The sequence below is a fragment of the Dipodomys ordii genome, unplaced genomic scaffold (genome assembly GCF_000151885.1).
Source record: "Dipodomys ordii isolate 6190 unplaced genomic scaffold, Dord_2.0 Scaffold285, whole genome shotgun sequence".
Taxonomy (NCBI): domain Eukaryota; kingdom Metazoa; phylum Chordata; class Mammalia; order Rodentia; family Heteromyidae; genus Dipodomys; species Dipodomys ordii.
This window is the reverse complement of record NW_012267501.1, coordinates 728,692-740,307: the sequence shown is the minus strand read 5'-3', so window position 1 is coordinate 740,307 and position 11,616 is coordinate 728,692. Positions and strand designations below refer to the sequence as shown.

The 11,616-nt window shown below is 47.0% G+C and overlaps 1 protein-coding gene across 1 annotated transcript in view; it reads right to left on the bottom strand.

Annotated features, from left to right (window-relative positions):
* Window positions 1-10,917: 10,917 nt before the first annotated feature.
* Window positions 10,918-11,616, bottom strand: part of Zc3hc1 (zinc finger, C3HC-type containing 1) — a 27,864-nt gene continuing 27,165 nt past the window's right edge. The window contains 1 exon segment of the mRNA XM_013036415.1: window positions 10,918-11,336. Within this exon segment, the coding sequence (XP_012891869.1) occupies window positions 11,268-11,336 (69 nt within the window). The 3' untranslated portion in view covers window positions 10,918-11,267.

Genomic DNA, 11,616 nt, shown 5'->3' with positions numbered 1-11,616 from the left:
CATGCAAGGCAAGCGCTCTACCACTGAGCCACCTTCCCAGCCCCTTTTCCTTTCTTTCTGTCTCTCCCTCCCACCTTCTTTCTTTCTTCCTTGCTTCCTTCCTTCCCACCTTCCTTCCCTCCCTTCCTTCTTTTCCTTTCTTTCTGTCTCTCCCTCCCTCCTTCCCTCCTACCTTCCTTCCTTCCTTCCTTCTTTTTTTACTTTTTGGTATTGGGAATCAAACCCAGGGCCTCTTTGCACCTGGTTAGTATGTGTTCTACTACTGAATTACATTCTCATCCATTCAAAGTAGGTTCTTCAAAGGACCAAAATGGTCCTTCACATATAACACAAATATTTCTGAGCACTTTCTTGTGCCAGGGACTGTATGAGTACTGAGGGTACAGTCACAGGAAAGAAACATGGAGCTCAGAGTTACTAAAGCAGCCTAGAGATGGCAAGAGATCAAAGGTCATCTTACCCGACTGAACTTTCCTTGCTCCATTCCTCTTCCTCATTCCTGTACACTGGTAATGTTAAGCTCCATAGAAAAACTCAGCCTTGAGACTCAATGAGCCCCAGGGAATAAATAATCAAAATCAGCTTTTCTTTCAGACACCTGGTACTTTTGTTTGGAGGTGGAGGAAGCATTAAAACTGATCTTGCGGGGCTGGGAAGGTGGCTCAGTGGTAGAGCACTTGCCTTGCATGCATGAGGCCCTGGGTTCGATTCCTGAGCACCACATAAGCAAAAAGAAAAAAGCCGGAAGTGGCGCTGTGGCTCAAGTGGTAAAGCGCTAGCCTTGAACTGAAGAGCTGAGGGACAGTGCCCAGGCCGAGTTCAGGCTCCACGACCGGACCCAAAAAAAAAACAAAAAACTGATCTTGCACATAAGAGGAACAACTTCTTCTGAGACAGAGGAAATGGATGTGTCCTACTCCAAGGTCTGAGAAGAAAGGTGTTCCCTCCCTTTTCCAATCCTCAATCTCAGTTCCAGCTGGCTAAGTCTGAGTGTTCACCAATAGAGGTGGATGGGGATGATGCACTAATGCTTTGAGGCACACTGACAAAGCTGGGCACTGATTAGGTATAGCATTATCACACATACAAGCATGGCCATGTTGACTCCTTCAAGTAGCTTAGCGATGAGAGGCTAGCAAATGGAGTCAAAGCCAGAGACAGAGAGCTTGGTGACCTAACAGTGGTGACCTAACAAGGGAAAGGACTTCCTCCAGTTGGGTACCCAGTTCTCTGCTTTCTTCTACTACAGCCCTCTTGATTCCTTAGGTCTTTTTTTCCCAGGGCCTTGATTTTTCATGTCTTCTCTGTCACCTGTTATTTTCCTGGTTTTGTTTTGGGGGATCATATCCAGAGCTTTATACATGCACTCTGCCACTACACTACATCCCCAACCTTTAAAACAAAAATTTTTTTGGAGGGGCTAGGGAGGTGGCTTAGTGGTAGAGTGCTTGCCCAGCATACATGAAGCCCTGAGTTCGATTCCTCAGTACCACATACACAGAAAAAGCTGGAAGTGGCACTGTGGCTCAAGTGGTGCTAGCCTTGAGCAAAAGGAGCTCAAGGACAGTGCCCAGGCCCTGAGTTCAAGCTCCATGACTGGCCAAAAAAAAGAAAAAAAAATTGGAGCCTGGTGCCAGTGGCTCACACCTATAATCCTAGCTATTCAGGAGGCTGAGATCTGAGGATCATGGTGCAAAGCCAGCCCAGGCAGGAAGTCCATGAGACTCTAATCTCTAATAAACCACCAGAAAACCAGAAGTGGTGCTGAGGCTCAAGTGGTATAGCACTAGTCTTGAGCAAAAGAGCTCTGGGACAGCACTCAGGCCCAGAGTTCAAGCCCCACGAATGGAAAAAAAAATGTTTTCTGTGGCTCAGGCTAGCCTCAAACTTATGCTATTCCTGCCTCAGCCTCCTGAAGGCTGAGAGGGCTGGATTATATAGCTGCCCATGCCTGGCTTCTTGCCCTGATCTTGACTCATCTGCTAGTCATGGTTAATGTCTTTGGTAAAACTTCCCATCCCCAAATCAAGTCCTCATGTCATACTTTTCAGGGGCTGGGTATGCATGTGTGATAGTTTCCTACTTTTTCCATTTTTTTTTTTTTTTTTGTTGGTCCTGGGGCCTGAACTCTGGGCCTGGGCGCTGTCCCTCAGCTCCTCAGCTCAAGGCTAGTGCTCTATCACTTGAGCCACAGCGCTACCTCCAGTTTTTTCTGCTTATGTGGTGTTGAGGAATTGAACCCAGGGCCTATTGCATGCAAGGCAAGCGCTCTACCACTGAGCCACCTTCCCAACCCCCCAAAAGTTTTTAAGATGTTCTGAACATCAATAAGTTGTTCTGAACATTCTCAGATACTCATGAGTAACTTCTGGACAGATACAGAGAATGAAAGAGCGACTGTTTTTCTCCAAGTCACCAGGATGACAGCCAAAGCTGGGCAGCCAGGCAGGCCTCCCCCATACTACGTTATCTCCTGCATACTGACCACCTGACAAGTTTTCTAGGACAGTCCTCCTCCCCATACTTTTTCTGACACACAGTCTTACTTTGTGGCTCAGACTGGTCTCTTAGATTCAAGGTGATCTTCTCTTCATCTCCCAAGTGGCTAGGAATGTAGGTGTATATCACCACACTCAGCTGGGCACTCTTATTTTTTCCTTTTTGGTATGAGTTCTTGGGCACCCTGGAACTCAGGGCTCATTTTCTTGCTTCACTTTTTCTGTTCAAGGCTGACACTCTACCCATGAGGCCATATTTCTACCTCTGGCTTTTGGTAGTTAATTAGAGATAAGAGTCTAACAGTTTTCTGGTGGCTTCGAATCTCTATCCTCAGATCTCAGCTTCCTAAGTATCTAGGATTACAGGTGTGAACTACTGGCTATAGACAGCCTCATTTTTGTTTTACTTATTTACTTACTTATTTCCAGTCCTGGGGATTAAACTCAGAGCTTGGGCACTGTCCCTAAACTTCTTCTTTTTTTTTTTTTTTTTTTCGCTCAAGGCTAGCACTCTGCCACTTGAGCCACAATGCCACTTCCAGCTTTTTCTGTTTCTGTGATACTGAGGAATTGAACCCAGGGCTTCATGCATGCTAGGCAAGCATTCTACCTCTAAGCCACATTCCCACCCCTGGTTTATTTTTTTTTTTAACTGTATTTTTTTGTCTTTTCTTTTTTGGTACTGGGGATCGAACCCAGGACGTTGTACTTGCTAGGCAAGCGCTTTGCCACTGAGCTACATCCCAGCCCACCCCTGGTTTATTTTTGAGACAGGGTTCAGGCTGGGTTTGAACTTGCTATGTATTCCACACTGTCCTAGAACTTTTGATCTTCTTGCCTCAGCCTCTTGAGTGCTGGGATTATAGTAGTACACTCCCAGGCCCAATCAGAACATTCAAACGATTATATTGTCTTTATGAATTCAGTCTCTATGTCCTAATTTTCCTCTCAAAATATATGGTGATGAAAGTCTTCTTGAGTCACAGGCCCAAGTTCTGTCCTGGGAGTCACATTATGAGGTCCTGTTTAGCAGATGACGAACATTGGTGCCACCCTGACTGAAGGCTGATTGCTCCCTTCCCCCCAAGAATCACAGTATCCTGAATGAGGCCATTTTGAAGGCTAGGGTGGGGTGGCACCCCAGGTTAGCAGGTTAACCTGAACACCAGTCATTATGACACTGAGGTCATGTTTTACTCAGCCAGGCCAGAACTAGGTTTCCCTCCATCTTCTTGGCCCTCCCTTCCCTCAGGCTCACCCACTTCATGACCAACTAGAAAGCATGAGGGGCTATGGATGGGTGGCAATAAGGAAGGCTGATGCAAAGGGTGCCACCCACCTCCCTAAGGATGTGGTAGCTGCCAAGAGGAGATGGGAGGGAAGAAGTACCCCGTGTGACTCAGGGGAGGCGGGCCTGCCTTATGCATCCCTCCCCCACCCCCCAGGCCTCTCAGTTTTTCTTACTTTGCCCGTGGCCTTCTAATCTCCTTCCTTTGAGCTCACTGCCTTGCAACTCTGCTTCTTTGCTTCCTGTGACTCTGTATCACCTACAAGTATCCCGCTGGAGCCTGCTCAGGCCCTCTGAAATGGGCTCTCTGTGGAAATCCCCTCAGGGTATAAAGGTTTTGCTCCCAGATTCCCGCCCACCCCTCCTGCCCCCCCTGCCCAGGGTGCCCCACCTTTCCCCTTTGGCCAAGTTCTTGCTTCCCTAATCAGTAAGTCTGAAGCAGCAGGGAATTTTTTTTTTGGGGTGGGGGAGGGAGGTCAGTTGTGGGGCTTGAACTCTGGGCCTGAGCACTATCCCAGAGCTCTTCAGCTCAAGGTGAGTGCTCTACTACTTGAGCCACAGCACCACTTCCAGTTTTCTAGTGGTTAACTGGAGATAAGAGTCGTTTGGGCTTTCCTGCCTGGGCTGGTTTTGAACCGTGATCCTCAGATCTCAGTCATAAGTAGCTAGGATTACAGGCATGAGCTGCTGGAGCCGGCAGAGAATTTTTTTTTGGTCATGGGGCTTGAACTCTGGGCCTGGGCACTGTCCCTCAGCTCTTCAGCTCAAGGCGAGTGCTCTACCACTTGAGCCACAGTGCCACTTCCAGTTTTCTGAGTGGTTTATTGGAGATAAGAGTCTCACAGACTTTCCTGCCTGGGCTGGTTTTGAACCTCGATCCTCAGATCTCAGCCTCCTGAGTAGCTAGGATTACAGAAGTGAGCCACTTGCTCTCAGCTGGATTTTTTTTTTAAATACCTTCTCGAGAAAGTATTTTCTAACTACTGTGATTCTTAGAACTTGGGAGAAATCCAGCATCTATTTTCTTCTCTTTTTACTTTGGAAAACCCTTGAATTGAGCTTGTGGTAGGTAAGCCCAGATCACAGTTGACTGCAAATTGGGCCTGGATAGAGTTAAGACTTGGCAATTGTGCCAGGAGTCACCTGAGGGCCAGCGGGATAGAAGGAGGGGACTGGTGGCATGGGAGTATGTTAGAGATGACAGGCAGCCACTGTCCTTTCCACTCTCCACTTCTCACTTTCAACTCTATAATCTGTGAGGTGATTTGCTAAAGATCCAGAAGCACTGACATTCATCTGCTTTCTGCAGAAAGGCCCTTGGGGTCTTTGGCTGTCATCAGTTCTTGGTCAGGTTCTGGCTCAGTTTGGAGCTCCATCTGTGGAGCTAAACTCCTCAACTGGCTCAGGGGAGAACAAGCAGGAAGTGCTGGCATCTGCCAGGTTCAACACAGACTCCCTGCCCTGGCAGCCTGCTGGTCCAGCTCCAGGTCCAGGTGGCTGCAGGCTCCAGGATAGATGACTCAGGTAAACTGTGTTGGACAAACAAGCCAGTGTTCTCAACCCACCGGGGCGATCCTGTAATTAGCTCTCCTGTTGTCTTTGTTCCCTACTACCAACCCCTCAGGGTGACTTTGCCAGGCTGAGGGCCAGGGCTGGAGGAGACTGGCAGGAATGTGGTTATCTTGCTGTGTTTTGTTACCTCAGGGCTTCCAGATGCTTCTAAAGCTGGGCTTGGAGGTGAACCACCAGCACCTGCATGATCTGATGAAGGCACAAAGGTTGTTGGACTGAAGGAGCCCTATGTAGGACAAGGACAACCACTTAGGAAATTATGGGTGTGAGGTCTTCCCCGGGCCACGCAAGCCCTACCTACCTCTTGGCTAAGTTTCCTCCCAGTATCTGTGTTACCTAAGTAACTGGCACACCTGGAAGCAGTCACCTCCCCCTCCTGCTGGGTCACCTCCTGGGCCACCTCTGGTCACATGCCTCCCATGTGACCTTAGGAGGGCCCCAGGCCCAGAGGTCACAAACCAGTGTGGCCATACCTTTTCCCCACCTGGCCACACCTCTTCCTGTCCCAGGCCTAGATAAGTGGGGGGGGAGAGGTGTAGGGGTGTAGGGGGTATGGGAGTGTGGGTCTTCCCTTTTGGCCATGCCTCTCCACCATGCATGGTGGGGACAGCAGTTTGGTAAGTAAACTTTTCCTGCCTGAAGAGCACCTGGTGTTCTCTTCATCGGCTACCTAATGAAACCTACTTACTTAACCTACCTTACAATGGGATATCTTTTTCCTTATTCCAGGCCTATTGTTACAGTTGCTCCCACAACCTGGAGACTGTTTGGCCTGAGAGATGACGGGTCAACAGGGTAGCTGGATAGCCGGTAGCTTAGGATTGCCAAACAGCACTACTGTGTTCCAGATGCTGCTCTAAGCATGATGATATCTATTTAATCTCTAAACATCTCTATGATATAGCTACTGGTATTGTCCTCATATTACAATGAAGAAGCTGAGGCTCTGAGTAGCTAGTTCTGAAACACATGGCTGCCACACAGCGAACCCAGAACTGAAGCCAGACAAACATATCTATCTAGAGCCAGCTTTGCTCTCTCAGACTCTGCTTCTTTTCTGCATCATGGTGACCAAGAGCAGGAAGGGGAGCTGGAGTATGGAGTCTCAGGACCCTAGCCCTGGCTAGGCCACTCTTACCATGTGACCTTGGCTATCACTCCCCTGCTCAGGCCTTCTGCTTCCTCATCTCTGAACTCAGGGGAATTTGGCCATTATCTTTGCAACTGTGTTTCTATTTCTACAGCTCTAGCTCTAGGAGCTTGGAGAAGGCCTTGAGCCCAGGTCCCTCTCTTTCATCTGGTCATCCCTACTGGAAACATTTACTCTCCTGACTATCAAGGCAGCTTCCTGGACATTAGGGTGGAATGCTAAAAAACAGCTCCAGATGCCACTGACTAATGGAACAAAGATGCTTCCCCACTCTAGTCCTCAGTTTCCCCACTTGATCCAGTAAAGATAATGACCTCTTTGTGCCTAAGGGCTGCTGTGAGTCAGGGTTAATTAGCATTAGTCACAGCCTGTGGAATGCTCACAAGCAGAGGGGTCACCGGCTGGGTCTGTTTGGCACTGTACTGGGATGACACGCCGCTCTGGCCTGTGGCCCCATGAACATGCAATCCAAGCTTCATAATTGGCATGCCTCATTTTGTAGATTGGCCTTGGAGTGACCCAGCCTGAGCGCTGTGTGGTGGCGGGACACAAAGATGACACCTTGGGATGGCTGCCTCAGCACTGTTTTGCCTGCAGAGGTGGCTGCCAGTGGCTTATCTCCCCTGGTTTCCTTTTTCAGCTGCCTTCCCAGTCAGCCAGGTTTTTAACCTTGCAATTTGTACCTCTATTCCAAGATGCTGGGTCTTAACCCTGAACTTTTAGGAAGGTTAGTTTTCATCCCTGGCTCTTTAATAAATATCCATTCTCTCCATTTCTCCCCATCCTCACTGATGCCTTAATGCTTTTTGTTTTTGTATGTTTTTTTTTTTCCCCCAGGTAACTGGTCTAATTGACAATGCAAACCAGGCAGCCTAAGCCTTGAGCAGGTGAATTGAAGCTGGGCTAGGAAGCAAGACCTGCAACAAAATAACGACAAGCAGGGCACAGGTGGCTCACATCTATCTCAGGAGGCTGAGCAATGAGAATCAAAGACTCTTCTCTCCAATTAACCAGGAAAAAGTTGAAAGTAGCACTTAGCTCAGCTCAAGTGGTAGAGCCACAGCCTGGAGCAGAAAAAGCCAAGCAACAGTGTAAAGCCTTGAGTTCAAGTCCCAGTACTGGCAAAAAAAAAAAAAAGACAAAGAATGATGCTAAAATGAGAAGCCATTTGAAAAAGGGAGTGCTATGCTGCTCACCACTGTTGATTTGCTGGTGATCAGGTAGGAAAGTCCAGGGGCAATGTTTGTTTTGCTTCTGCAATCCACAGAAAATAAGTACGGGACACTGGCGGCACCTAGTGGTTGTGGCAGGTACTGCTAGCAATACTACTGGATCCTCTCCTTTCACCCCTTCTCCCCTGGTCCTGGGGGCTTGAACTCTGGGACTGGGAGCTAGCTGTCCCTGAGCTTCTTTTGGCTGGAGGCTAGAGTCTCATGGACTTTCCTGCCTAGGCTGGCTTTGATCTCAGCCTCCTGAGAAGGTAGCACTGCAGGTAAGAACCACCTGCGCCCAGCCTATTGGTCCTTTTACTTTCAAGTAACCTATTGTGGACTTAGTCTCCAGATTTTTGAAGAGTTGAGAGATGACATAGTCCTCAGGAAAGGAGATTTTCTAGCCACTTGACATCTAGTAAGTCACATTTCCTTTAACATCACAAAAGAGATCTCACTTAGTTTCACATGCTTTCTTATATTCATAAAGGAGGAATTTAAGGGTGATCATACTGGGTACTGGTAGCTTATGCCTGAATCATAGCTACTCAGGAGGCTGAGATTTGAGGATCATAGTTAGAAGCCAACACAGGTAGGTAAGTCTGTAAGACTCTTATTTTCAATTAACCACCCAAAAGCGAGAAATGAAGCTGTAGCTCAAGTGGTAATGCCAGTCTTAAGTGAAAAGGGATTACACCCAGGCCCTGAGGTAGAGCCACAGTACTAGCTTAAAAAAAAACAACAAAAACATTATTATTTTTCTATTGCTATTGTTCCTCAACTATCTTCTATCAAAGATACAGAAACAACAAAAGAAACGAAGTGTAAAATTGAAATACTGGGGAAGAAGAGAGTATCAAGTTATGAGAAATCTTTGCTAGGTTACAGATTCTACAGTTTGTTTAACTGTAAAGATAAAAGAAACTTTCAGTTTTTATTTTTTGTGCCAGTCCTGTGTCCTGCCCTATCACTTGAGCATGACCCCAGTCTGGCTTTCTGTTGATTAGTGATGGAGTCCAACAAACTTTTCTGCCCAAGCTGGCCTCAAACCACAATCTGCAGATCTAAGTCTCCTGAGTATCAAGGATTGTAAGTGTGAGCCACTGGTTCCTGGCTTGAAAAAGACTTTCAGTCTTTGCAATCCTGGTTTCCTTCCTTGGAGGAGCGTCTTGAGTTCCTTCTTTGCACCCCATGTCAAGTTCTTACCTCCAACCTCTTGAGGGTTGCTGCTGCCCCACGGTGAGAACAGTCTGTTCCCACACATTTGCTACCTGGATAGTGCTAAATGGCTGGACAGAAGTGAGCACAGAAAGTTGGCACTGTAATAGTTTACAGTGCATTAAGTCTTCTGATAAATGACCCAGAGGCCTTTGCATGACCCCTTTCCCTCTACTGGTTTCAGCTACGTAACAGTCAACTGAATGAGAGGGGCAGCGTGGAGAGAAGCGATGGCCATAACTGTTAAGAAGGGCAGTGAGGAAGGAGAGACCACAGGCTAAAGATGGAAAGGTGGGTCCCTCATTAAAGGGCCCATGTCCAGCATTTTTGTCTTAGGGCATGGTTTTGGCTGGCCAGATGATGGCTATATAAAGCCACAGAGAATCCAGAATAGCAACACAGCTAAAAATAGAGAGGAAAGCTGAGGAGGAGGAAATGTCTGCACTTTTGTTGTTGGGCAAGCTATACATGCAGCTGTTTTGCTGCTAAGTGGGATGGGGTGGAAGGGATTTGAGAGTGGAGAGGGTACTTGGAGGTAGCTGCCATTGTCCCAGAGCAAGAAAATGCTCCATTTACTCAGTCTAGGAAAGCTAGCCAGGAAAGATCCCCTTCTGGATACTAGTATACCATGAGGTATTTTTACCGAACCTTTCTATTAGGAGAGATAAGACTCGGGTTTTTGAGTTAGAAGAAGAAAAAAATCACAGAATTACAGTGACTGAAAGATACTTCCAGTTGGTGAGAGTGCAACAGAGGTCAATCTGACTGAGCCATAACATATGTACGTGTAAATTACCATGAAACCCCTTTGTACAATTAGTATACACTAAAAAAAAATGACAGGACAGTGAAACAGGCTGTATTTGGGGAAGAGTATCATCAGGAGTGGGGAAGGCCCAAGGAAGCGGGTGAAGGAAGCGGAATTAGGGTCAAAGTATTTTATATACATTTATATGGACAGAACAATAAAACCTGTTGAAATTGTTTTGAGTGGAATAAGGGAGAGGAATATTGGTGGTGAGGCTGATGGGGTATGTCATATGCATGTGTGGAAATGTCATAATAAAAGCCCCTTTGTGCAACTAATTTATGCAAGTTAAAAAAGAATCTTAGGCAGGATAGACCTTTAGGAAAAGAATGTGGAAATAGCCTCTGCACAGCCTGGTCTACTGGATGAAGCTTGTATTTTACCCCCTAAAAAAAATAAGACTGGGCTGGGAAGGTGGCTCAGTGGTAAAGCGCTTGCCTTGCATGCATGAGGCCCTGGGTTCGATTCTTCAGCACCACATAAACAAAAAGAAAAAAGCCGGAAGTGGCGCTGTGGCTCAAGTGGTAGAGCGCTAGCCTTGAGCTGAAGAGCTGAGGGACAGTGCCCAGGCCCAGAGTTCAGGCCCCACGACTGGACCCCCCCCCCAAAAAAAAGACTGAGGTGGCACCAGGGGCTCATGCCTGTAATTCTTTTGTTGTTGTTGTTGTTGGTCGTGGGGCCTGAACTCTGGGCCTGGGCGCTGTCCCTCAGCTCTTCAGCTCAAGGCTAGCGCTCTACCGCTTGAGCCACAGCACCACTTCTGGTTTTCTAGCCGTTTATTGGAGGTAAGAGTCTCATGAACTTTCCTGCCCGGGCTGGCTTTGAACTACAATCCTCAGATCTCAGCCTCCTGAGCAGCTAGGATTATAGACGTGAGCCATCGGCGCCCGGCTTCATGCCTGTAATTCTAGCTACTGAAGGGGCTGAGATCTGAGAATCAGAGTTTGAAGCAAACTTGGGAAGAAAAGTCCCTGAGACCCTTATCTCCAAAAATCAAACCAATACAAAAAACCTACTGAGGCTTAAAAAACACTATACCTCCTTAACCAGAATTACAAGTAAGTCTTCATGTTTGCAGCTACTTGGAAAACCCAAAATTCAGCTTTGTTTACTGTTCCTCTGAAGTGTGCAACCCACTAGACTAAGGGAAAACAATACTCTAGCAGTAAGAACTGTAAGAAACCTTTTATTAATACACTCATATTCCTGGGATATAAGAGTCCTTATACCACTGCTGCACTACAGTGTAGACTGGATGTTGCCATCTGGGTCTTCCATCTGCTTTTCTAAAGCCAGTCTTTCCACAGAATACAGCTTGCTTACCTTCCCTGTCCACATCCCCGTGGGGCGACTTGCCTTTCACTTGTGCAGACAACTACTGACATCCACTGTCTTTGTGAATGCAGGGGCTCCTGGTGGTTAAGCCAGGATGGAGAAAAACAGCATGGGCTGACCAAACAGGAATTCTGACTCTGTTTCAGTGTCTCTCTTATCCATTTCTCTTGCAAGGGTTGGTATATCTTCAGGATGAGGATAATGATTCCAACTGCCGGAATATTCGGAACACTTTCCTTGATTTCTCTGAGAGACTCTATAGGTAGAAAAGTATATTAGGATAAAAGTCTTTTGTAGAAACAAAAAGCTAGGCAATAGCTTTAGAGATTGGTCAGATCATTTCTCCTACAATGATCTAGATTTACCTAGGATTCAAAAAAAACTATATATATATATATATAAATAAATAAATATAAATATATATATATATATTTTTGAGGGGGGGTCTGGTCGTGGGGCCTGAACTCTGGGCCTGGGCACTGTCCCTCAGCTCTTCAGCTCAAGGCTAGCGCTCTACCACTTGAGCCACAGCGCCA